At 41.6% G+C, this 23,878-nt stretch overlaps 3 protein-coding genes across 9 annotated transcripts; 2 read left to right on the top strand and 1 right to left on the bottom strand.

Moving 5' to 3' along the window:
• The first annotated feature begins 221 nt into the window (after positions 1-221).
• On the top strand, positions 222-1,426 carry LOC133909841 (uncharacterized). The gene has a single exon (XM_062352389.1). It carries the CDS (start codon positions 435-437, stop codon positions 1,113-1,115), a length of 681 nt encoding a protein of 226 aa, XP_062208373.1. The 5' UTR covers positions 222-434; the 3' UTR covers positions 1,116-1,426.
• A 3,553-nt stretch (positions 1,427-4,979) lies between these two features.
• Positions 4,980-23,602, bottom strand: LOC133898768 (uncharacterized). Of its 7 annotated transcripts, none has more exons than XR_009906268.1 (4): positions 23,422-23,602; positions 13,570-13,708; positions 5,983-6,078; positions 4,980-5,718 (listed from the first exon to the last, which is right to left on the bottom strand). XR_009906268.1 is itself a non-coding variant. In XM_062339480.1 (3 exons), the coding sequence occupies exons 1-3, from the start codon at positions 23,598-23,600 to the stop codon at positions 5,484-5,486; spliced, it is 510 nt and encodes a 169-aa protein (XP_062195464.1). In that variant the 5' UTR covers positions 23,601-23,602; the 3' UTR covers positions 4,980-5,483. The 7 variants fall into 7 exon arrangements, 1 of the variants encoding a protein (XP_062195464.1); XR_009906270.1 differs by having other exon boundaries at positions 4,980-5,714; XR_009906269.1 differs by lacking the exon at positions 5,983-6,078.
• LOC133898784 (uncharacterized) lies at positions 14,435-19,252 on the top strand. Its single transcript, XM_062339518.1, has 3 exons — positions 14,435-14,627; positions 18,209-18,273; positions 18,851-19,252. The coding sequence occupies exons 1-3, from the start codon at positions 14,457-14,459 to the stop codon at positions 18,987-18,989; spliced, it is 375 nt and encodes a 124-aa protein (XP_062195502.1). The 5' UTR covers positions 14,435-14,456; the 3' UTR covers positions 18,990-19,252.
• Positions 23,603-23,878: the final 276 nt, after the last annotated feature.

Here is a 23,878-nt window from a genome sequence, read left to right as displayed (position 1 = left end):
TCTTTATTTACATTAAAATTATAATTTTTATATAGATATTTAACGCTCTCTTTTCTTAAACACCTGTCATTATTCACACCCTAATCACACCCTCCCATTTCCTTAGTTCCTAAGTCCCGTCTGCCAGTGGGCCCCACCCCATCGACAGCCAGCTCCTCCCCGTCTACCCCTCGCCTTTAAATACCGCCCCTCCCTCCTCGTCACATTCGTTCCATCCACAACCTAGCTAATCAAGCAAGCCTTGCTCTAAGCGCTCAGCATCAAGCAAAGCCAACCGGCCCACTTCAATTTCTCTCAAAGCGAAAGCAGAGCACAGCTCGGGTCACGCAAGGAGTAAATCTCTTGTGCATTTGCGTGTAATCCAGTTCGGCACCACGGATCTCGCCGTCGAGACCGGAAAGAGGATCCAGCCGGCCGCCGGCGGCGGCGGCAGCATGGAGCCCGGGTTCGGGAAGCGCCTCATGCACGTCCTGCGCACCGTCTACCACATGCTGCGCCGCGGCCTCTGCCGCAAGCGCCTCATGATAGACCTCCACCAGCTGCTCGGCCGGGGCAAGCTCGCGGGGAAGGTGTTCCGCAACCTCGTCGCCGCGGTGAACCACGCGCACGGCGCCGCTCACCTCGCCGTCGTCGGCTTCGGCTCCGGGGCCGGGGCGTCGTCGTCCTCCTCGGCGCTGTCGTTCAGCCACGACCCCAGGGACGTGGAGTTCAGCTGCACCACCACACCATCCTACGTGCGGGGGGGCGCCCTGTTCCCGTTCAGGATCCGCGGCCGCGGGGCCGGACGGGGCGGCGGCGGCCAGTTCGGCGGGATCGACTCCGCCGAGGTGGCGCGCGTGTTCCAGATGATGAACTCCGAGGAGGCCGGCGCGGGAGGGGAGACGTCGTCGGAGGCCGGGGCCACGCCGTCGCCCATGCTCGCTCTCAGCCTCGGCCGCAGCCCGGCCGGGGTCCGGCAGCTGCGCGTCACCGACTCGCCGTTCCCCATCGAGCCGGAGGGCGTCGACGAGCGCGTGGACGCTCACGCCGACGACTTCATAAAGAAGTTCTACGAGCAGCTCCAGCTGCAGCAGGCGTTCGCCACGCCGGACAACTGTGTCCGCCGCCGTGGCTAGGCACGCGCAAGCGTGCGTGCGTACATGCCACGGTGCCTGCGTGGGTGCATGGGCGCGTATTCCGGGGCATGGGGAGCTATAAATATGTGGCCGGCCATAGTGTCGATTACTTCACTGTCATGTGGGTTTCTAGTTTTTCTACCTGCATGTGTAATTTTTTTTTCCTTTTCCCTTTCCTCGTTTGTGATAAGCTCAACAGGGTCGGCGAGGAGACGAGATAAAAGACGGGCTTGTTGGAGCCCGGGCATGTGTATCTGTCGTACTATCTGCATATGCGTATGAGATGAAATGGTAAATTTTGCACATTTCAATGAACATGTATGCAACGGGCTAACGGCTTACTCACTCCGATTGTAAATACATGTTATTTTATAAAATGATCAGTTAAAATTTTAAACTTTGACTAATTATAGCTTTTAAAATATTTAGTTTGAAAACCTTAAAATTATATATTTAAATTTATTTTGAAAAATAATTTTATAATATTACAAATTTAATAGATTTTATAAATATATTTTAATAGAAATTAGCGATTAAAGTTATGTATTAGAAATCATATTTTATTCAAAATGATATGTATTCATAATTGGATGGAATATATGACCACTATTGTTTCCTTTAGAAAAGGTTAATCATCTGCCCGTGTCGTTCTCTCTATTTTGCTTTGGCATGTATTACCTGTTATTATTTGTTCTTTGCTAAAAGAAGTAACGTGCTGACTAGATGCATGATATTTGGGACAAAAAACTATTTGCACAACTAAATGCAAATTAATCTATAACTTGGATACAGATATACATGAGAGTACGAATACGTGCGTACGATAAGTATATGCGTGTATGTTGTCTTACTTGCGATAAGTATATGCGTGTATGTTGTCTTACTTGCACGCTATGACCTTCAAATTCAGACATCCAATCGGCCTATATATGTATGGTTACCAACAATCTATATTTATAATTCTATAAAATGCACAAGTTGTGATAGATTTAATCAATTTTTACCATTCATTCGAGTTGATTAAACGGTTATCATGTAAAGTTGGACCCTATTTCTCCTTTAAAAATACATTTAATCTTTTATACATAGACATCAAATATTTTTCTTCCATAAATTCTAAAAATATATTCAATCTTCTATTATTTGTCTTTCATATTTCGTAAAATTACTATATTCTATATTAACTACACGTGTGTAAAATACATGTGCAGTTGCTAATAAAGACAAAAACATGTGTTTTGTTGCAGCCCAATAATAGGCCATATGCATGATCAGCAACAATTCTTTAATGCAATTCGATCTTGTTATTGCATCTTAATTTCGGTACATCATCGTTGAATATCTGAGTACTAGTAGTACACTTTTTATGTCCCGACTGTCCTCTTGAAAGGAATTGTGCCAAGCCCCTTGGTGTTGAGACTTGAGAATATCCAGAGATCAATCATGATTGATATATATATATATATATATATCCGCACACGTAGGAATATACCACTATGTACGATGAACAATATCTCTGTTATCTCAAATTTCTTGGCCCCTCCGGCGTTAGGTATTTTCACGTATGAATTGCCTGGCCCAGTTCACGTATGCAGATAAAAGTTGAATATATCTAGATTGCCAATCTGCCGTCGTGGAAATTGTATATTTGAGTGGACACGCAAGCTAACGCAAAATTTAAGTGCCGTTGGTAACTAACCCATGCCAGTGTCCGACACGTCATAGTGCCTTATCGCCGGATATATAAGGGGTGATGCATTACGAGATCTCATTGCAATGTTTATACAGAAGTGACAACGATTTCACGCGTTCAACAAATTTCAGAGCCTTTTACTCTTCGTCGAAAACCTAGAAACTAGTAAAATGGAAGTCGTTGCAAAAGAAGAAGAAAAGGCCGGACGAAACTGTCGCCGGAACTCCACAGGTCGAGCACTGACACGTGCATGGATTAACAGTGCCAGGTAGGCAGCCACCGTGCCATGATTGGTTGGCTCAGAAACGAACAAGCAAACGGCAACGGCTCGAGGACCCTCCTGACGCCGATGGACCCTGCCCTGCCGTGCCCTGTCGTCCCCACCCCGCCAAACCACCACCGGCAGGCGAGGGCGAGGGCGGGGGCGAGGGCGAGGCGATTGCCTCCCATGCTAAGCAAACGTGCTGCCTTTTTGGTGACCCGTGCTGTACACCGCGCGCGCGCTAGTATTCTATCACGCGCCGGCGCCGAGGCCGGCATGCAAGCAACCCCGGCCGCTTTTCTCGCCTGTACGTCTAGTAGTACGTCCCAGTACCACCCTTCCCGTGCAGAGAGAGAAAGCAACTGACAGGTGGTCGACGAACGCGCGGGGTCGGGCGATGCCGGCGTGCGTTGCCTGCCGATTTGCCGAAGAGCGAGAGCACGAGAGAGGACAAAGGTAGCTGCGCGCTGCGGTGCGGAAGAGAGAACTTGCTTGGCACGAGAACGGGACGGACGCAAGGGTTCCTCTTCTGCGTCGCGTCGCAGCGGGTTGGGTTGCTTTCGAAGGAGGGAGTGGGAAAGCGGTAAAGCACGCAGCGGGTTGGGTTGCTTTCTGCCTTTTGGGTAGTCTACCTTTAGTTGGAGGCGACTCGACCTATCAGGCCCCACGGAACTGGACCATGACGCGACCTGGAATCCATAGCCCAACCAGTCCCAGCACCAGCACTAGTTTTTTTTCTTTTCTTTTCCAGATAGTCCCCGAACTATGTGACTGGTGACTTGGCAAGTCAATCCCAATGCATAAGTATCCAAGATAAATTCCTAGAGAAGAGAGAGAATTAAATTACTTTGTAAAAATAATCACTCTATAATGTCTATGTATAATGCATGAGTTAACAGTAATAACATCGCTAATATGTTATTGCTAAAACCTGTAGCACTTCCACAGTCACCTCGACCACCCACCCCTTGGCCATCTTCCTCCTTGTCAGCACCTGCTCCATCGCCGCAGTTACCATTGATGACCGCCAACATCATTGCCGCTTCTCGGATGCAGGACCCACCATATATCTGCTTGCCGGTGACACGTCTTTATTATACGTAGTTGTTCTTCCAATATCACTACAACCTAGAATCCTAGAGTGAATCTAGATTTAAATAGTGAATCTAGATTTAAATATAGACCCCTTGGGGAGGCAGTTGGATCAAGCTTGCACCGGATATTGGCCCTACAACTACTAAATCCTTTGGTTGTAATGCAGGGGGAATAAATATTTGTAAATATAATAAATCTAGTACTAATAGAAAGAAATAAGTAGTGCTAAAATTAACAAGGAAGACAACAATGATTAAAAGTAATGTATAGGACATGTCGGGACCATATAACTAGTTGGTCGCATAGATCAGAAAATGATCTACAAGTCAGATGATAGATAAATAAATAAAGATTAATCATAGGAACTAAGTATGCTTGTCACTTGGGTGGCACACCCTAGTATCTCTTGCTCGCCAGTCTCTTGTGGGCCATTGGACAAGAACAATCATCCTTCAATCCACACAATATTGTCGCCATACACGTCTATTAAGGGATAGATCCCGGAATAACTTCTTACGTCCTGTGGTTGTACCATTGATCCTCTATGGAACTTCTTCGCTGCAACCAAGTATAGTCCCTGTCACGAAGCCTCGATCTATAACTTGGTCATCCACACAATTGTTGCCTCCTTTTGTAGATCTAATCCTCGTATTTGTGGCCAAACAAGACTGGCAAAGGTGAGAGAAAAATAAAATGATTTGTACGGGAAAATATTACGTTAAGATTACTTCAGATCTACACTAATGGTGTGCTACATGACTCCTAAACACCCTATATCGCTAAGGGGACTACTCGTTTATCGCAATGGAAATAATTAAAGACAAAGATTAATAACTTCCTTGATGTGATAAATGTCTACATCGATAAATGATAGATGTGACATATTACAACGGATCTAATAGATGGAAAATGGAGGAACTATGGTGGAAATGGTGGTGGCTAGGTCTCCCGGTGGCCCTTCAGTGTCTTGTGATGGTTATGTGGTTGCTCTCTTTGATGTGAATCGATGTTGTCTTTAAATAACCGCTGGGATAAAGTTTTGCACCGTCTCTGGAAGTCTTTTGACCCTGCTGCCTTCATGAAAGTTATTGGGTTTGACAAGATGTACCCGGTGGGGGAGGGGGTACGGTTAGGTGATACGGTCACTGCTGACCATACTACACCCCTCCTCCAAACCTTCTGAAATCTATATTTGAGGCACGGCTGGTACAGTTGGCTTCTTTTTCGTGAGATCTTCACATTCTTCTTCACTAATTAGGAAATTTTTCCCTTGTCCTGCGGGTTTAACAAAAAAGAATATATCTTGTGAAAATCAAAGTTAATCAATGGTTAGCCGAGCAATAATTACTAAAAAAACAACAATGAAATCACTAGGAAATATGATGTATATTTTGGATGCATCAATATATGCCTCCTCCCGTCTTTGCTCCAACAACTCCAAACTCGCCCCAACCTTTCGTACTGCTGGTCGCCCAACAAACAATGCATGGTGGTGTTTTCTTGCCTTCGTTGGTGGCAATACATGATGGTGTGACCTTGATCGTTCACCCTGTCTAGAGATAGGAATATGTTAAAAGGTGACAGAAACACTTCCTACTTTCAAGCTGTGGCTAACCAAAGGAATAGGAAGAAACATATTATTGTTTTGGATGGTCATCATGGTCCTATAAATGATACTGCTAGTATGTTGGAAATAGCTATAGATTTTTACAAAGGTTTATTTGGGTATGAGGATAGAGGCAATGTTTCCTTAGAGTCTAGCTTTTGGACTGAAGATGAGATGGTAACTCACACTAAAAATGACAGCTTGCACTCACCTTTCTTTGGGGAAGGGGTTAGAGAAGTTGTGTTCAGCTGCTGTTCTGATGGAGCTCCAGGCCCAAATGGGCTGCCTTTTTATTTTATCAGAAATTCTGGAATATGATTAAAACCAACTTGATGAATATGTTTGTAGATTTCCATCAGGGGAAACAAGACTTATATAGACTAAACTTTTCTATGCTAACTCTGAGTCTTAAGGACAATGAGGCTAGAAGTATGAAAAGGTTTAGGCCTATTAGTTTGTTGAATTGTACTTCAAGATTTTTTGAAAAGTTCTAACTATGAGGTTAGGTAAGGTATGCCAAAGGTTGAGTGCTTTCATTCAGGGTAAGTATATTTTAGAAAATGTTGTAGTCGCCCACGAGGTAGTCCATAGAACGCATAAAAATAAAGAAAGCCTATGAGACTAGGAGTTTTGGGTCAGTTTGGATGAAATAGATCAAACAGATTGTGACAGGAGGATTTGTTGGTGTCAACATAAATGGGAGGAGATTAGTTTCTTTAAAACTGGAAAAGGGCTAAGACAAAGGGATCCCTTGTCTCCCCTTCTATTTAATTTAGTTGGAGATGTTCTTACTAGAATATTATCTAGAGCAGCTAATGGTAACTTGATTCAAGAATTGCTTACTAGGTTAGACTTGAGGGTATTACCTCTTTGCAATATGCTGACGATACTGTTATTTTTTCCTCTGCTAGTGAGAGTCGCCTTAGAAATTTGAAATGTGTGTTCGCCTTTTTTGAGAGGCTATCAGGTATGGGAATCAACTTTCACAAAAGTGAGCTGATTCTCACGCATCTGGATGTAGATCACACACATATGATAGCTCATATATTTGGATTTCCTCTTGGTGGGCTACCTCTAAAATATTTAGTGGTACATCTATATTTTGATAAACTTAGAAGATGGGTTATAGGTGGGAAATAAAAAATGGTAGAAAAATTAAGTTTTGGGAGGACAATCGGTTAGGCTCTTCTAGCTTAGCAATCCAGTTTTGAGAACTGTATATAATTGTTAATGACAATTCTGGTACTGTTGCAAATTAATGGTATGGGGTTGACAAAAAATGCACCTTTAGAAGATGTGTAGGGGAAATGTTAATGAGGCAGTGAGAGGAGGTGTGCCAGATTGCCTCTACTATTGTATTATCTATAAGATTATATTAATCTTTAAAAGGCCAATGTAATTATTAGATTGATTCTAATATTAAATGATCTAGTATGATGGTTACTAAACATAATATATTTAGAAACAAAGGTTTCAATTCCCTTTTATGTCCCTTACTAAATTGGATGCTTATTAGTGTATATGCTTTGGAGTGTGTTGCTAGCTATGCATGTACTAGTGCTGATGCAACGTATAAAATAAAATGCAAGGGCATTGGAACTTGGTCACGTCACATCGTGAAGGTCTGTTTGCATTTACCCGTGAACATGCATGTGCCTTGCATGCAGTTGCAAGTAACTGCACATCACGGTTAATTGGTTCACATGAATGTATATTGTTGCTAAAAGGATGTCTATTTGCAGAAGGCTCCACGCCCCTCCAGCAACTATAAACAGGTACACAGTTAATTGGTCCATGTGAATGGATGTTGTTGCTAAAAGGGTGCTATTTGCAGAGCGCCACGTCCCTTAACAACTATAAAAAGGCTTCATTTTGTGCTAGCGTAGCCTACTCGTTTCCCAACAGTGGTATCAGAGCCATCCTGCGTAGTTTTCGATCTGGATCAGTCACATATAGAAGATATGTGATAGAAATAGATTAGATCTATTGTTTTTGATCAGTTCATATGATGGATTGATCAATGCACGGTTGGTTAGGTGAATTAGAGATCGGATGAGATGCCAGTCGATGAAACCACATAGCCAAAAAGATTAGCTCGATCTCCCACCTGGTCTTGCGTGCGACTTGCCCCTACCGGCTGGAATCACCATCGGGGCTAACTACGTGCATCGCGACATGGTCGGGAGAACAGCAGATCAAGGTCGTGTGTGCTGTCATCGTTTCTGGAAAAACCTCACGCGATGATCAATGAGATTGATCTAATGGAAATTGAGGCATTATGAATGGCTCGGAATTGGACCGCCGTCGCGTACACGCATAGATTGTTGTAATAACATGATCCCATCACGACATTAGAATTCGATTCTACGCTTAACTCATTTTTGCAGAGAATGTTGTGACTGGTATGGCCTTGTGATATGTGATGCATGTGTGTAATTTTTCATGGCCTGCGTGTCATGGTTAATTGCAGCCCAAGGCTGTCATGTTATTGTATAACGGCCTGCGTGTCGACTTGTGATGCTTCTTCTCATGTAATTTATCTAGTGCTATTAGATGTAATAGACTAGAACAAGATCATGGAGATTTGAAGCATGATGACCCGGAGGACAGGAACCGTGGCGATGGAGATCACCATGTGCAGGGGCCATACTATGTCACAGTTAATATGATTTCCTGTGATGTTTTTATGTTTCTGTCATACTATTCTTTCATGTTTTATATGTGGTGGATATGATTTTCATGATAGAGTAGTTTCCCTCAGAAAAATCAAGAGTAATTGATGCCCTTTCAATAGCTGCACCTACAAAGGTTTTGATCATTGTGTGGTAGGTCTGCCAAAGTAGGGTGCCATCATTTATCTTAACCAGTTAGAGTGGATGTCGGACATCCACACCCATAGTATTGGTTTACTTGATAAAACTATCAAAACGGTTTTGGGCTTTGGGGCATGGTGTTGGGCGCCGGGGCATTCGATGCCACCCAACAAACAAGAGTCACATAGGGATGTGATTAGCAAGGCGTTGCTTACCTATGTCACTAAGTTTCTAGCAGTGATGTCAAAGCTCACTAAAACTTAGTTGAATATGGATCTTGATCCTCTATATGTTGTTAGAGGGAAAACACATATAGTGGAGTATCTTTTGTTAAATTATTTAATAGAAGATTCACATAGGCATAGTGCTGAACCTGCATTTTCTATTGTAGATTATGGCACCGGCTGCTAGTAACACTTCCAGTTTTAATTTGCGATCGATTCTTGAAAAAGAGAAGCTTTCTAGAACAAACTTTATTGATTGGTATAGAAATCTGAGAATTGTTCTCAAACAAGAGAAAAAGGAATATGTTCTAGAGGTCCCCTATCCTAATGAACCAGCTGATAATGCACCTGCCGCGGATCGGAGGGCTTATGAGAAGCACACCAACGATTCATTGGATGTTAGCTGCCTCATGCTTGCCTGTATGTCCTCTGAGCTTCAGAAGCAATATGAGAACAGGGATGCCCATGATATGATTGTGGGACTCCGAGGTATGTTTGAAAACCAAGCTCGGGCCGAGAGGTACAACACCTCAAAGTCCTTGTTTGCGTGCAGGTTAACAGAAGGCAGTCCAGTCAGTCCTCATGTGATCAAAATGATTGGTTACATTGAGAGCCTGGAAAAACTTGGTTTTCCCCTTAGCCCTGAGTTGGCTACGAATGTAATTCTCCAGTCGCTCCCTGCGAGCTTCGAGCCGTTCATTTTGAACTTTCATAAGAACAGCATGGAGAAAAGCATGGCTGAATTGCATGGGATGCTAAAAACTGCTGAGGAAAGCATTAAGAAGAGCTCTAGTCATGTGATGATAGTTCAAAAGGATAGCAAGAAGAGAAAGCGCAAGGGCAAGGCTAAAACTTCGGATGAGATCTCGAGTTCTAAGCCTAAACCTGTTAGAAAAACCAAGCCTAGCCCTGCGGCTTCTGACACTTGCCACCACTGCCATAAGACTGGTCATTAACGGAGGAACTGCAAATTGTACTTGGAAGAACTCAAAAGGAAGAAGGGAAGTAAGACTTTCTCTTCAGGTATAAATGTTATTGAAATTAATCTTGCTACTCGTCCTGATGATTCATGGGTATTTGATACCGGATCAATGATTCATACTTGCAAATCGTTGCAGGGACTGAAAAGGACTAGGAAGTGTGCAAGAGGCGAATTGGATGCTCGCGTCGGCAATGGTGCAAAAGTTGCTGCGTTGGCCGTTGGCGTTTACTCCTTATCGCTACCCTCAGGATTAGTTTTGGAATTAAATAATTGTTATTATATTCCTGCCTTGGGCAAAAACATTATCTCTTCTTCATGTTTGGAAGAAGATGGTTATGAATTCATAATAAAGAACAAGTGTTGTTCGATATTTTTGAATGGTATGCTCTATGGTAATTGTCCATTAGTAAATGGATTATATATATTGGATCTTGAGGATATAACTATTTATAACATTGATACAAAGAAGCCTCGGCTTGATGATTTGAATCCCATTTTTGTTTGGCATTATCGATTAGGTCATATAAATGAGAAGCGTATGCCTACCCGTTTATTTTGTGCTAGCGTAGCCTACCCGTTTCCCAACAGAGGTATCAGAGCCATCCTGCGTAGTGTGTCATATCATTGTTGTGGTGGCTTCTTCTTCACCCGCTTGTTTCATTGTTATGAGATTTAGTTTCCTTGTTCAGGTGTTGTTCCTCCCCGGGCTGATGCTTTGATGCCCATGGTGCTTCGTCTTTGACGTTGCACATTTGCTTCTTGAAATACTAGAGCTTCTATCCTCGAGTGACAGAAAAAAAAACAGAGGTAATTTCTCAGTTCTCATGCGCTAGCAACTTCGGTGATTAGCATAGAACAAAGTGGGCCTTCAATTCCCAATTGAAGAACAACTTTTTCGCATGATCACCACCACCTATGCAGTGGGCTATTGAGCATTCGAGCCTATATACCTAAATTGATTTATTTTGATCTATTATCATCCTATTCGATCGAAATCTAGAAGAAACTTAATGATCTGATTTGAGCCTAATTAGTGTTATTCATTTTCATTCGTAATTGATTAATTTCAATTCTTAAATCAACAAAAAGAAGTGTGATTTAGACTTTGGACTCATAATTTTGAACCAGAATTTGTGATTTATTGTTTGGGTAGACTAGACTACTACCGTCAATTTTTGGTGGGCCTGTGTGTTTGCAATACGCTGATGCCACTCTAATTTTCCTAAAGAAAGATGTTGGGATGATGAAGACCTTTAAGTTGATTATGTATTGTTTTGAGTTGTCATCTGGTTTGAAAATTAACTATGATAAAATTGAAATATTTGAATTGGATCAACATTCATATATTTTTCCTAACCTAGTTGAGATTTTGGGTTGCAAACAAGATTTTTTTTTCCTTTCAAATATCTGGGTATACCTTTAGCAGAAGAAAGAATAAGTATAGATGATTGGGAACCGATTTTAAACAAATTTGATGCCAAGTTGCGGATCTGGAGAAGTAATGATATGTCTATTGAGGGAGGGTGATTTTGCTCAAAGTAGTCCTTTGTAGTCTCCATTGATATATGATAGGGTTTTACAAAGCAAGTAAAGAATAGATCAAAGAAATTGAGACAAAAAGTACATGATTTTTATGGGATAATACATCTGAACAGAAAGGATACCATGGGTCAATTGGGAACTTGGAACCACACCTGGACTAGGAGCGAAGATTTAGAAGCTTTTAATACTGCTCTTTTGGGTAAATAGGGTTTCAAAATTCAGAATACAGATGGGGAAGATATGTGGGTAGAAATTCTTCAAAAGAAATATGTAAAAGCAAATAATACTAATATTTTTCATGTCCCTCATAGAAGGGATGATTCAGAATTTTGGAGGGGGGGGGGGGTTATTGATTCCATAAAGGAAATGCATGGCTTTTCGTGTTTTCAATTGGGAGATGTGAGAAAAATTATGTTCTGGGCTGATTGCTAGGTGAATGAGTGTCCTTTGAAATTCAAATTTCTAGAGTTATATGGGCAACTACTGACCAAAAAATCATTGTGGGGAAGTGCTTAGGTGTAGACCATACAAGATCAACTTTAGAAAATATTTACATGATAACTTGGGAGAGGAATCAGATAGACCGACTGACTGACTGGCTGTTGTTCTAGATGGGTTCAGATTATCTGATACTATTGAGTTGTATACACCGACCAGTTCACTCAAAAGCCTAATCTAACGGGGAAATATGGTCAATTAACTTATACTTCAACACTCTCACTCACGTGTGAGGCTCACTCAGACCTCAAACGTAGAAATATGAGTTAGATGAGATTTTTTGTTTAATTGCATCCGTCAAGACTCAAACTCAAGACATTTGTCTCTGATACCATATTGAGCTGCATGTACCAACTAGTTCACCAAAAGACTAAGTTGATGGAGAAATGTGGGCAATTCACGTATACTTACAACACTCCCCCTCATGTGGAGGTTCACTCAGGCCTCATACGTAGAAATAGGAGTCGACTATAATTTTCTATTTAATTGCGTCTGTCAGGACTCGAACTCGAGACATCTAACTCTGATACTATATTGAGCTGTATGCACCAATCAATTCACCAAAAAACCTAAACTGATAGGAAAAGGTGGGCAATTGGCAATTCACTTATGCTCCATATGATACTAAAGACATTCTTAAGGGCATGAACAATGCTAGGTGCTTAAGAAAATAGAGTGTTAAGTATCTACATAAAAATTGTAATTTTCAATACAAACAAAGATTACATATGCTTAAACATAGTTAACTATCTTGATAGCACTAATATAAGCAGTGATGCTTAAATAAGCAACTTGTCCTCCGTCTAAGCACACGTGACAATGCAGTTGAGAAAAAACCCTGATTTTTTTCCCCATAAACACCTCCTATAAATATCCCATTATACATGCTTTAAGTAGAAAGGTAATAATGGTCAATACTCCGCTAGTGAAGGGTACAGGTGGTTAAAAATGGGACAGTGACAATTTCTAGAGAAAAAAATAGAACTATGGAAATATAAGATACCCTATAGAATTAAAGTTTTAAGTGGATCATTTACAATTGAAAAAAACTGACTAGAGATCAATTATTAAAAAGAGGTTGGGTTGGAGATAATAGGCGTAGTTTTTGTGAGGTAAATGAGTCTATTGAACATCTTTTCTTTTGCTGCCCTTTTGTTGTGCATGGGTTGGCTCCATTGGTTGCAGTAGGGGCTTGTTCTTACATGCTGAGGGGTCTAGATGATTGAATTGGGGGCAGAAATGGTAAAACAAAAGCAGAATGGGAGATACTGTTGTATAGCTTTGTTGTGGCCCATATGGAAGTGGCACAATAATACTACTTCTAAAAAATAAGTTCATTAAGATCAAGTGATTATGTCTACCATGGGGTATATGAGCTTATGGGCTGTTCTTTTGAATCCAGGAGATAAGTTGCAGATTGAACAAGTACACGGTGAGCTGAAGATGTACATGGAGGTTCGTAGGAAGGATGCATTGACCTTAGCAGTTTACAATGGAGATTAATCAAAATCAAATTGTGATGTGGTCGGATTTATATGTAGGATTGAATGTTTGATATGATATTATCTGGAAAAACTTGTAGTCTGAGATATGTACGAAAAGAAAGGTACATATTTGAAATTAGGATGATGAATGTGATTGGGCGTAAGATAACACTATGGGTCTTTATTCTTTTTGTCCTTGCTTCACATAATGAGAAGATCGGTATGATGGTGGTAGCAAAAATGTGCTGGAAATACCTGGGTTTATCTTTTTGGAGGTGTGTAGTGTCCGGTACATAGCAAGTGTGGAGAATCTGGAGCGTGCGTAGAGCATTGACCAGGAACAAGGCGATGATGGAGGAGGACGGTAGAAGAAGACTATCAGGGTGAAGGTGGCCTGGATGTCAAAAGAGCAAGTGTTAGTTCAGATCGGTAAGATATGATGTGTGATCGTATTTGGATTATTGCTTGGTTTTATTTTGCCTTTGTAAACGAACTTTGCTTTCTGGCTTTTCTGGCTTGTCTGGCTTCAACGAAAGTCGGGGCATAATAAAAAAGCTGTTTTCTTAAAAAAGATATTTAGTTGAGTAGAAATTTCTTTTCTGGAAAGAGAATCTCCAAGATCGATTGGTTGTAAGAAAATCGGTGGAACGGAACCGAGTTGGAGGGAGGATCGGAATCGGACGGGTCATGTCCTACTCCAACGACCCCATCTGTAGTGAAGTCCCTATACACGTCCCGTTTTTGTTTCAAAAACACCCTGATCGTTTTCGGAAATCAACTCTAGGTCCAGAGCCACCCGTAAGCCGTAAGCTACGGGATTCAAATCCTCTGACTTCATCCTGATCGCCTCACGGCACCCTGATCCCATTCCTGACGAAGACGAAAAAAAGTGACCGCGTTCGTTTTTGTTTCAACCAGCCCCCTAATGTCCCCGTAATTTAACCACGAAGACGAAAAAGTTCAGAATCCGAGTCACTTTTGGAGAAACCGCCGGTTATAAATTTGCGGTGAGCCCCCCGCCACTCGTCCCGCACCGCACGCCTAGCCACGAACCCCCCGCGGTCCTCAGCCTGAGCACACAAGGCACCCACGCAACACACCCGCCAAAAGGCCGGAGAGAGAGAGAGAGAGAGAGGATTGGGATGGCGGCGATGCGATCGGCGCTGGCGATGCTCTCCCGCCGTACTTGCGGCTCCTCTGGATCCTCGGCAGCCGCGTCCATGGGCGGAAGAGGGCTTGAGATCCACCAAGTTTTCCGGCCCGCGGCGCCAAGGACGCCGCCGCTCCGGCCTGCGGCCTTCCGTAACCTTGAGGTGAGGAGACATCACATCTTAGGTGCTTATCGCCTTGATCTTTGCATAGATTTGGGCTCATAAACCATGCGAAACCCTAAATATTCATGCGTAAGCCAGCCCCTCTAATCAGACCAATACTCTCGCGCAGTTTACGCAAACCATCCCTCCATAGGCTCCCTCCTTTGTGCAACCAACTACTTGACCTGGAATTTTTGCTCGTTAGGGTTTGTTTGGATATGCAAAAATCCCATCAGATTGGTGGGTATTGATGGGGATGTTAGTTAATTTCGCCTCCTAATTCGAAAGGATACGATCTTATCTCCACTGTCCAAACACGCCCTTAAGTGGACCGTCGCTTGCACTGATTGGGATACATGAGATCAGTAGGGAGTTAACCACGCTCTCCCATCACTAATGCTATTCATATGGATTTTTTATCCTAAAATAGCGGGGGCTGTTCCCCAACTGTCGGTGTATCAGGAACCGGGGGTCCCTGAGTCCCGAGGCCAGGCCAGCCATCCGTCACGTATCGCCATCCCGCGAGGTCCCTCCCGCTAGGTAAGGAGAGTTCGAGTCCCGGGAAGAAAAGTGCTCGGGCCGGTGCCAGGTCATCCCCGAGAACCCTAGTTCCCCGATGACCAGAAGAGCTAAAGTTCCGGGAGAGAGAGTGCTCGGGGCTGCGAGCGGCAGTCCCCGAGCGCTCGGTTCCTTGAAGGTTCCACACAAAGAGTGCTCGGGGGAGAATGCTCGGGGCTGCGCGTGGCGGCCCTCGAGCGTTCGGTTCCCCGAAGGATCGAGCAAGAGTGCTCGGGAGAGAGTGCTTGGGGAGGTGAACAGTACCCCTGAGCACTCGGTTCCCCGACGACCCAGAAAGGCCCCCGAGGGGCCCACCGATGAGGTGTCCGCTAGTCAGAGGCCGAAACCGCATTTAATGAGCGTGCGTGGTCTGACACATCCAACTGCTCCCGCCGCAGTGTCAGTCCCTGCCATGCTTTGGCAGGGGGGCGTGGGGCTATTAATCGCACGGGTTCCGTCCCGTATTGCCGGTTTCATCACGAAGATTGCGTTCCGTCTGCCGCCCTGCTGTGGCAGAGGAACAATACAGGGCGGGCACGCCGGGTTGCTCTGCGGCTGCCCGGTGGGCCCCCCTCCATGGCTCCCATTGCCAGGGCGTCCGCAGTGACAGGTGACCGGGCGGGCGGTATTTTTTCCACCCTCCGGTCACTTCGCCCAGAGAAATGATGGCGCCTTGGAACTTGTGCCCCCCTCCTTCCCATTCGAGGCATGGCGTAGCCGGCAAGTGCTTAAAAGAACCGGCAACACAGAAGCAAAAGAAAAAAGGAGAGCTCTGGGCTGGACACGAGTTGACTCACGAAGAAGACCAACCCCACGACGAACCAAGCCAGCAGACAGAGACATTGTGAACAAGCTTGAGCAAAGCTCCCGCCGAAGAACAAGGAGGCTCAAGCTCTTAGATAGATCATATTCTTTGTAACCAGCTACATCCCTGAGGGATCTCCCCGGGGATAGTTATTGCATCCATACAGGAGTAGGGTGTTACGCCCCCGTGCGGCCTGAACCTGTTAAAACTCCGGTGCATTTACTTCTTTCTGCACTAGGTAGTCCCCCACCACCGGCCGTTGCATTTATTCTCATTCATTTTTCCGACGAACTTATTCAGGATCATCCCCCGGCCGAATCTCTAAAAAGGGGTCTCTCGGAATCTCTGCGACAGGAGTTAATCCTCCGACACCAACCCTTATAAAAAAAATAGCACTGAATTTGTTGCCTTGGATATGATTTTCCAATTTAACAACTTTGAATTAGTGTAATCGTTTTTCTGAGGTTTGATGTCTCTCAGTTGCATAAAATGGAAGCAAATTTCATAATTGATGCGGGATTTGGTACCAATTTGCCACAATCAGCGCTAAGTATGGAAATTGAGTTCTTTGCCTGGGGATCATATATTCTATCTAATCGAGTTCTTGAGAGCTGGCTTCTGTTTGTCTGTTGTGTAGCTCTTAAAGTAACTTCTACTTGTTGGTAATATGCTTGCGTGCTATATATTTATTAGCTAAATCAACTTCAAAATTCGAATGGTCTAGTTGTGTACAAAATGTGCTGGATCTAAGTCCCTCTGTTCTTTTTTATTTATCCTCGTTAACTTTTTGATGTCTTAGGACTACTTTTGAAAGCTTTTATATTAAAATATGCTAAGAAATTTGTACTTTAAGTAAAAAATTTGTAAACACAAATCTGGTAATATATTTCTTATATAGCCAGAATTACTGTTTTTAGTTGTTATGATGCATCCGTTGTGATACATGTTTGTCTATGTATTCTGTATCACAGCTGATAGTGAGCTCTAATGCTCCGATACATCAGTTAACTGCCATACTTAGTTGTTATGATGCATCCTCGGCTCCTCGCCTATGTATTCTGTATCACAGCTGATAGTGAGCTGCGATGGCCCGATACTTCAGTCAACTGCCATACTGGTGTCATTTAATACATACTGGGTCCTGATTTGACTATTTCCCAATACCTTAGGCACATCGAGAAAACCGATCTCAAATGCCTCTTATCAAACCCACTCCATTTCTAGACTATCTAACCTCACAATGAAAAAATGGCTCTCTTCTGTTTCCTTGCTTTACCATCCACAACCAAAGCCCTAATGCGCATTGAATGCTTATGTTTCATCTATGTCTTATGAACCGTATTTCTTTCTATTTGCCTGGTCGTTGTGGCTGTTGTGTATCCAACGCATCATAGTTAGTGAGTTATACAATTGCTTTAATATATACTGGATGCATGCTCATCACAAAGTTCCTTTGCTATATATTTTAATACCTGAGCAGTGTAGAAGGGGATTGTATATCTGTACTCCCCTAAATATGCCCACTGGTGAATTTGATGACTTGAGTACTTGAAATTGGTTTGTTCTATTCTACAATTTGACATCTGTGTCTTGACCTTTTTACAAATTACATTTTCTTCCATTACTCTGCAGCCCATGCATGACATCTAGTCGCAAACTGTGTTTTGGTGAAATTGTAGGTGCATCCTTAACTCTAGAGTCATTTTACATCCATTGTAGTTGACACTTTTGACACTTGACACACTTGCCTGTGACAAATTCCACCAACAGGCCTGAAAATTGAGTTGCGTTTGCCACTTTAAGTAGCAATAGTAACTCTGTGGTTGCCCTAATATCATTTTGTAAAGTTTTTCTATTTTCAGTTTCACATGGTTAACCATCCCATGAACTAGGGAACAACTCATCCTTTTCTCATTTTTCCTTTTTGGTTTGTCTTTATTCTTACAAAGTTTTACTCAACAATCATGTGGACTGTAGAGGTAAAATCGTTTGATCAATAACAACGCAATGTTGTACCATGATATAATTTAAATTTATGGATTAGCATCATTGGCATGCACATTTGCAATGAACACAACTTCCATTTGATCTCGTATTGTGAGTTCGGCTGCAGAATAGAACTTGAGGAATAGGTGCAATATTCTGGTTCACAGTCCACCTGCTTGTTATATACTTAGATTGTCTTATAAACTTTTATTAATCATAGTGATTGTTGCAGAGCCAGCGACATTTCTCAACTGGGGGTAGGGAGCCGGCAGACAAAGCTGATACGTGGTGGCAACGGTGAGTGCACAAGAATATGATGCAACATTGTTGGTTGTTTCACGTTGCAGAATCACAATTTTTGTTTTGAGTTCTTCTCTGCTTATTCAATCACTTTTTTGTTGTTGATGGTAGATAGATTGTTACTCTCCCCTACATACATCGCTTTGAGTATGTTCAAGTGCTTATTATGCGAACTACACAAAAGATTTTCGAAGGAGTCCATAGTTTTTAGCCAATTGTAATAATACCTTCATATTTGCACATACCACGTAGTGTATAAAAAAAACAACTTGATACAGTAGATTTTCTACTCTGTACCGTGATTTCTCTTCATATACTGATTAATTTCTCTTCATATATTGATTAATATTGAGCACCATATGTAGTTGTAAATTTGGTGAAATTAATCAATATTTGAAGAGAAATCACGGTACGGGGGTAGAAATCACTGCTAGGGGTACTCTCTGTGAAACTAATCATAATTCATTATCATGGTGGCGTTTAGTATTTATCACACTAATTTTTTTGGAAGTACTTGTATCTGTACAATTTGTTTACTAATTCTAACAAGTGCAACCTCCCCCTCTTTTGATAGGGTTAAATACCGTGTGAAAAATGCTGATATAGAAGAGAGGAGCAGAGCTCTCTTTGTGTATTCAGTTTTTACTGGAGAGACGGTGGGAGTCTATATGGTTAAGTTTACAGTGGACATCTATCGACAAATTCTGGATTGATTGCACTTTCGCGGTTGCCTAGCTTGTTGGTCCTATTTATCCTAGTATTTCTCTTTGTGGAGTAGTATATGTTTAGGTGACTGGCAAACATCTTAAACATGCCGTAGGTACATGTGTGCACAAATCGCAACCTCCAAAGCTTTTTTTTGGCGCTTGGTCATGCTGCTGCCTCAAGAGCTGCCGTGGCAACCTGGAACTTGCCATTCCAGATAGCACTCACGGCTTGCATTTACTGTTTTAGAAGAAGAATTTCTCGTTTTTCGTGGTAGTTTATAAGAAATTTTATCTTTTGTGTTCTTATTTTTTCCCTTTTATTTTGATTTGGGAGTTGAGTGATTTTATTTGTTACTTCCACTCTTTTCGGCATATTCTGAGCAGTAATACATGATTTAGTGACATCTTTATTGTCAGTAAATGCATCTGGCAGGTTATTTGTAATATTTTACAAATTTATAATTCTCTGAATTTGGAGTTCAGATTCGTAAGTACGTGGATCTGAGGAGGAAATATCTGTGGTGTTCCAATTGGTTTCCTAACATTCTTTCTAGTATTTGAAATCTCCCTCTAATACCGTGAAATGCTCCTTATAAAATATACAATTAGCGTATCGAGCTGTAAATAGATCCTCTATTAGGGTTTTGAGGTATTTTATGATCGACGGAGAGTTATACTTCACGTGTATTCCCAATTTCCTGTGTTGGCTCTTTGATGTACGCTGCGGCGGTGAGATCGATACGTATATAGCGTAACTGAACTTTCGCAGATGGGAAATGCTCGGAGGATTTTTCACGTACTAACTGCAGTGAAGAAGCAGTGTGATATGCAGTTGGTCGCAATTGTATTAAATCAGCAGCGTGTAAGACTGCGTGACCTCAACATGAAGTTGGTAGATTGCAATTATGTAACAATGGTCGTGTAATGAGCTTGATTCTCTTGATGAGAGATTTGGCCAAATGGACGTAAGGTATTGAATGCAGGTCTTGAATTCCTAGGGCCATACAATAATCATTGAAGGCACGTGACGTGAATTCAGCCGTATTGTCCATTCGAATGGATTGCATCCTATGTTCAGGATAATGTGCTCGTAATTTAATAATTTGAGCAATTATTTTAGCAAAAGCATGATTTCGTGTGAACAATAGACACATGTGTGACCATTATGTAGATGTGTCAATGAGAATCATAAAGTACCTGAATGGTTCAGTTAATGGTTGGATATGACCACATATATCGCCTTAAATGCGTTCAATGAATTTGAGTGATTCAGCTCTAATTTTAAGATAAGAGGGTCTTAAAATTAATTTCTCTATGGCGCATGTGGTGCACACAAAATCCGAAGATTGTGAGAATTTGGCAGTATTCATGATATGACTAATTGAATTGCAGATAATTTTTCGCATCATCCCGATACCGGGATGACCAAGGTGAACATGTCATATTTGGAATGTATCAACATTTTGAAAAATTACCTTTTACGTAACATATGGTACGGGTTTGATGTATGTATAGTACAATCCTGAAGATAAAGAAGGAATTTTCTCTGGTATTTGTTTGATATATCTGTTATTTTTGGTAATGAGGAGATATTTCTCTTTGTCATCATGTGTTTCGATATGAAAACCATTTTAACGAATATCTCTATAACTTAGTATGATACATGTTAAATCGGGATACAAGAGTGCATCGTCGATTGTAATTTGAGCATCTATAGGGAGAGTGATTATGGTGCGACCAGAGCCAACAATCATAGCATCGCGTCTTGCGATTATCAAAACATTTTCTTGACTCTTTTTCAGAGTTTGGAAATATTTAGTCTCCCTTAATATAGAGTTTGTAGTATAGCTATCCACTAAGCACGTTTTTTCTTCTATTAGATTGTCTCCTGTAATCATCTATCTATAATCAAAATCCAAGTGACTTTGGGGGTTTGCATTTATCCATTTTAGATATGATCAGCAAAGTTGTATGTTTGATTTGGTGGATGTGATGGTCCAATTTTATGTTTCGTTGGAGGTACAAGGACGGATAGGATGAAAACAATTAACTAAATTATAGCTCTTAATTTAAAATAATAATAATTAATCATATATTTATCAACATGCACTAACACTTATCAATATTAATCTTGTCGTAGTGATTACTAATTAATAACAAAACATGCTAAGTAACAATAATCATACTCTAATCGATATACTAATAGTACACTAATCAATACACTAACACATATCAACTATAATATCATAATAATAAATAACAATTAGCAATACAACATACTAATTACCACTGATTATTTTATTAATGATCACATCTAGAGAAGGTGGTGGCTTATCCAGTAAAAAAAAAAATTGGCTCAGTCTATTGAGCATATGTGAAGAATATTCTTTAAAACTGGATATGACCCTGTCCACTCGTCATTCAACAAATGCCTTAAAAAGTGGATGGGCATCTCTCATCCATCCTCGCCCCATCCCATCTAACTAAACATATTTTAGGATGTGTTTGGATGAAGAGATGACAATGGATGAGATATGGTGATCCCAATTTTAAAAGTGTTTGGTTGGCTGGATAGAGTGGAGGGGTGGTCACCACTAGAGAATATTCCCTGAAATTTGGATGAGCTGATTTAACCGAAAATGGCCGGATCGATCCATCTATGTTCGTTCGGTCCTTCTTTTTTTTTTGGGTTGTGTTTATTTTTTTATTTAACTCTCGATTTTATTCAAAGTTAATTAGTGGTCTAAAAATTTTAAATATTTTTATGAGCAAATTAGAGCTCAATTTTATCAAATATAATCATCTAGTGAAATTGTTATCAATTACTAAAAATGGAGGACACTCGGGTAAATGATGACAATACTTATGAGCTAACAATGATGTTGATAATTGTTATTAGTCTATTCCATATGAGATGCATAAGAAATAAAGTATGAATTTATTGAGAAATGCTATGAATTCAAAGAATTACATCAAATTCAAAATCATTGAGGTCTTAGTGATGTTCATAAGAAGAATAAGAAGTTTGAAAAAAATGAAGGTTAAGTTACTTGTGGAGATCAAGTAACTAAAGATATGCCATCGTCAATAGAGTTTTATAGACTAACCCATGTGCTTTGAGTTTAAAAATGAGTTGGAGTTAGGATACATAAAAAGACATAAGTTGAATTGAAATTATATATGCCAAGAGTGAAGAAAAAGATTGGATTCCATATATGATAAAGTGAATTTATTGAAGATATCGGATATAAAATAATTTTCTATGGCAAAACGGTGAAGGTCAAGTAAGACTTTACTGCGATGGACTATCCGGTGGTGAAGGACAAGCAAATGGCTTGAAGTCGAAGAACTAAAGCGATGTTAAAGAGCGAGTGAAGATTTTATGCCAATAGACCGTGTAAGGTCATTAAAAGCTATGGATAACTCACATCAATCATATAAAAAATCAAGAAAAGATAGAGTAAAGATTATATAAAAGTTGGCAACCTTTAAGGTTTTAAAGAAAGAAACGGTACTTGAAAATATTCAAATGTTTAAATTGGTTTAAATAAGTTTTATATTTAAATTTGAGTATAGATATGTCGCACTATTAAAAGGATTGCAACGTAGGGCTAATTGTCGTGTCTCAGTGCTCAAGAGTTTTCTAACCAACCCAAAGTGAGAGTTAGCTTAAGAGACCCGGTGCGAAAAATGTGAAAATGTCCGAATTAGGTTTCGGAGTGTTACTAGTTTGATCAAATATGTTTAATGTCATGAATTCAGTTGAGATGTATAATCCTCTGAATAAACTTTCTATAGAGTCCAAAATTATCGAAATTGGACTTTAGTATCAAAAGTTATCGCTGTTTTTCAGATCAATTATGTTGAACCCGAATGTTCTAGCTTTCACCTGGATACTCCGGATACTGTACAATCAGCTCTGAAATCAGATATTCCAAATTCAACCCAGAATATCCGGTAAACAATATTTTCAAGATTTTTTAATTAATATTTTATTACATATCTTTTACTAATTTAAGTAATTTTTGTCACTAGAATTGTAATCTTCATATTTATTTATGATGATTATACACTAAGTAATTTACGTGATTATGCACTAGTAATTTATGTGATTATGCACTAGTAGTATTTTCACTCATGAACTAAGCCGTCCCGTCCCGTCTTTGTCAGAGGCTGTCTACAGAGCTGAGCAGGTGAGGTAACCAGTCCAATAAAAAGCAAAGTTCTCTCCTACACGCAAACTCGTCCCTCTCCCAAGATTGGGTTTGCATGCAGCTTTTTTCCCCAACCGGCCAGATCTCTTGCTCTCTGCAATGGATCTGTTGCCGAGAGGCGAGAGACAAACAACGGGCCAAAAATCGCGAGGGTCTATCAATGGATCTGTGCCAGGAATCAGAGACATGCTAACCGTACCAACAACAAGAAAGATTTTGCTCACCTCCGCCCGCCCGTCTGGCGTCGATCAATCACGGCGGCCACAAACCTGGCCACAGTGTAAGCAGCTTCCTTCCGACCTCCGGATATCCACGCGCCATCTCCGATCCGCGCAAAGGTATCCCTTACCTGACAACCTGAGGCGGCGTTTGGGAGAAATTGGGGATTGCGGCGGCTGGCCATATTACTACTTATGAAAGCAGGGAGTGTCGGTGGCTACGTAGGCTATGCACGTCGGCCAAAATTGATTCCACCGCTTGATGTGTATCGTTTGGCTCGGCTCGTGTGCGGAGATGGCGCTGGACTGGCTTCGTTGGCGGAGCCTCCCGCACTCGCGTTCCGCGCTGCGCTAGGCTCAGCTCGTGTGCGGGGCTTCCCGAGGTCGTGTCGCGTTTTTCGAGGTCGTGCCGCGCGCGCCGCACGATGGCGCTAGACTGGCGTGTGGCTTGCCTCGTTGGCGG

Source organism: Phragmites australis, chromosome 2 (genome assembly GCF_958298935.1).
Source record: "Phragmites australis chromosome 2, lpPhrAust1.1, whole genome shotgun sequence".
Taxonomy (NCBI): domain Eukaryota; kingdom Viridiplantae; phylum Streptophyta; class Magnoliopsida; order Poales; family Poaceae; genus Phragmites; species Phragmites australis.
Note: the sequence above shows the minus strand (reverse complement) of the source record. Positions and strands in the feature narration are given on the sequence as shown.

Coding starts and splice junctions, on each gene's coding strand:
- LOC133898768 (XM_062339480.1), bottom strand. CDS start 23,600: ATGGCCAGCCGCCGCAATCCCCAATTTCTCCCAAACGCCGCCTCAGGT. Junction 6,079..23,421: donor CGCCAGACGGGCGGGCGGAG/GTGAGCAAAATC, acceptor ATCATATTCCAG/AATTTCTGATAAAATAAAAA. Junction 5,719..5,982: donor AACCCCTTCCCCAAAGAAAG/GTGAGTGCAAGC, acceptor TCCTATCTCTAG/ACAGGGTGAACGATCAAGGT.
- LOC133909841 (XM_062352389.1), top strand. CDS start 435: ATGGAGCCCGGGTTCGGGAAGCGCCTCATGCACGTCCTGCGCACCGTC.
- LOC133898784 (XM_062339518.1), top strand. CDS start 14,457: ATGGCGGCGATGCGATCGGCGCTGGCGATGCTCTCCCGCCGTACTTGC. Junction 14,628..18,208: donor CGGCCTTCCGTAACCTTGAG/GTGAGGAGACAT, acceptor TGATTGTTGCAG/AGCCAGCGACATTTCTCAAC. Junction 18,274..18,850: donor GCTGATACGTGGTGGCAACG/GTGAGTGCACAA, acceptor CTCTTTTGATAG/GGTTAAATACCGTGTGAAAA.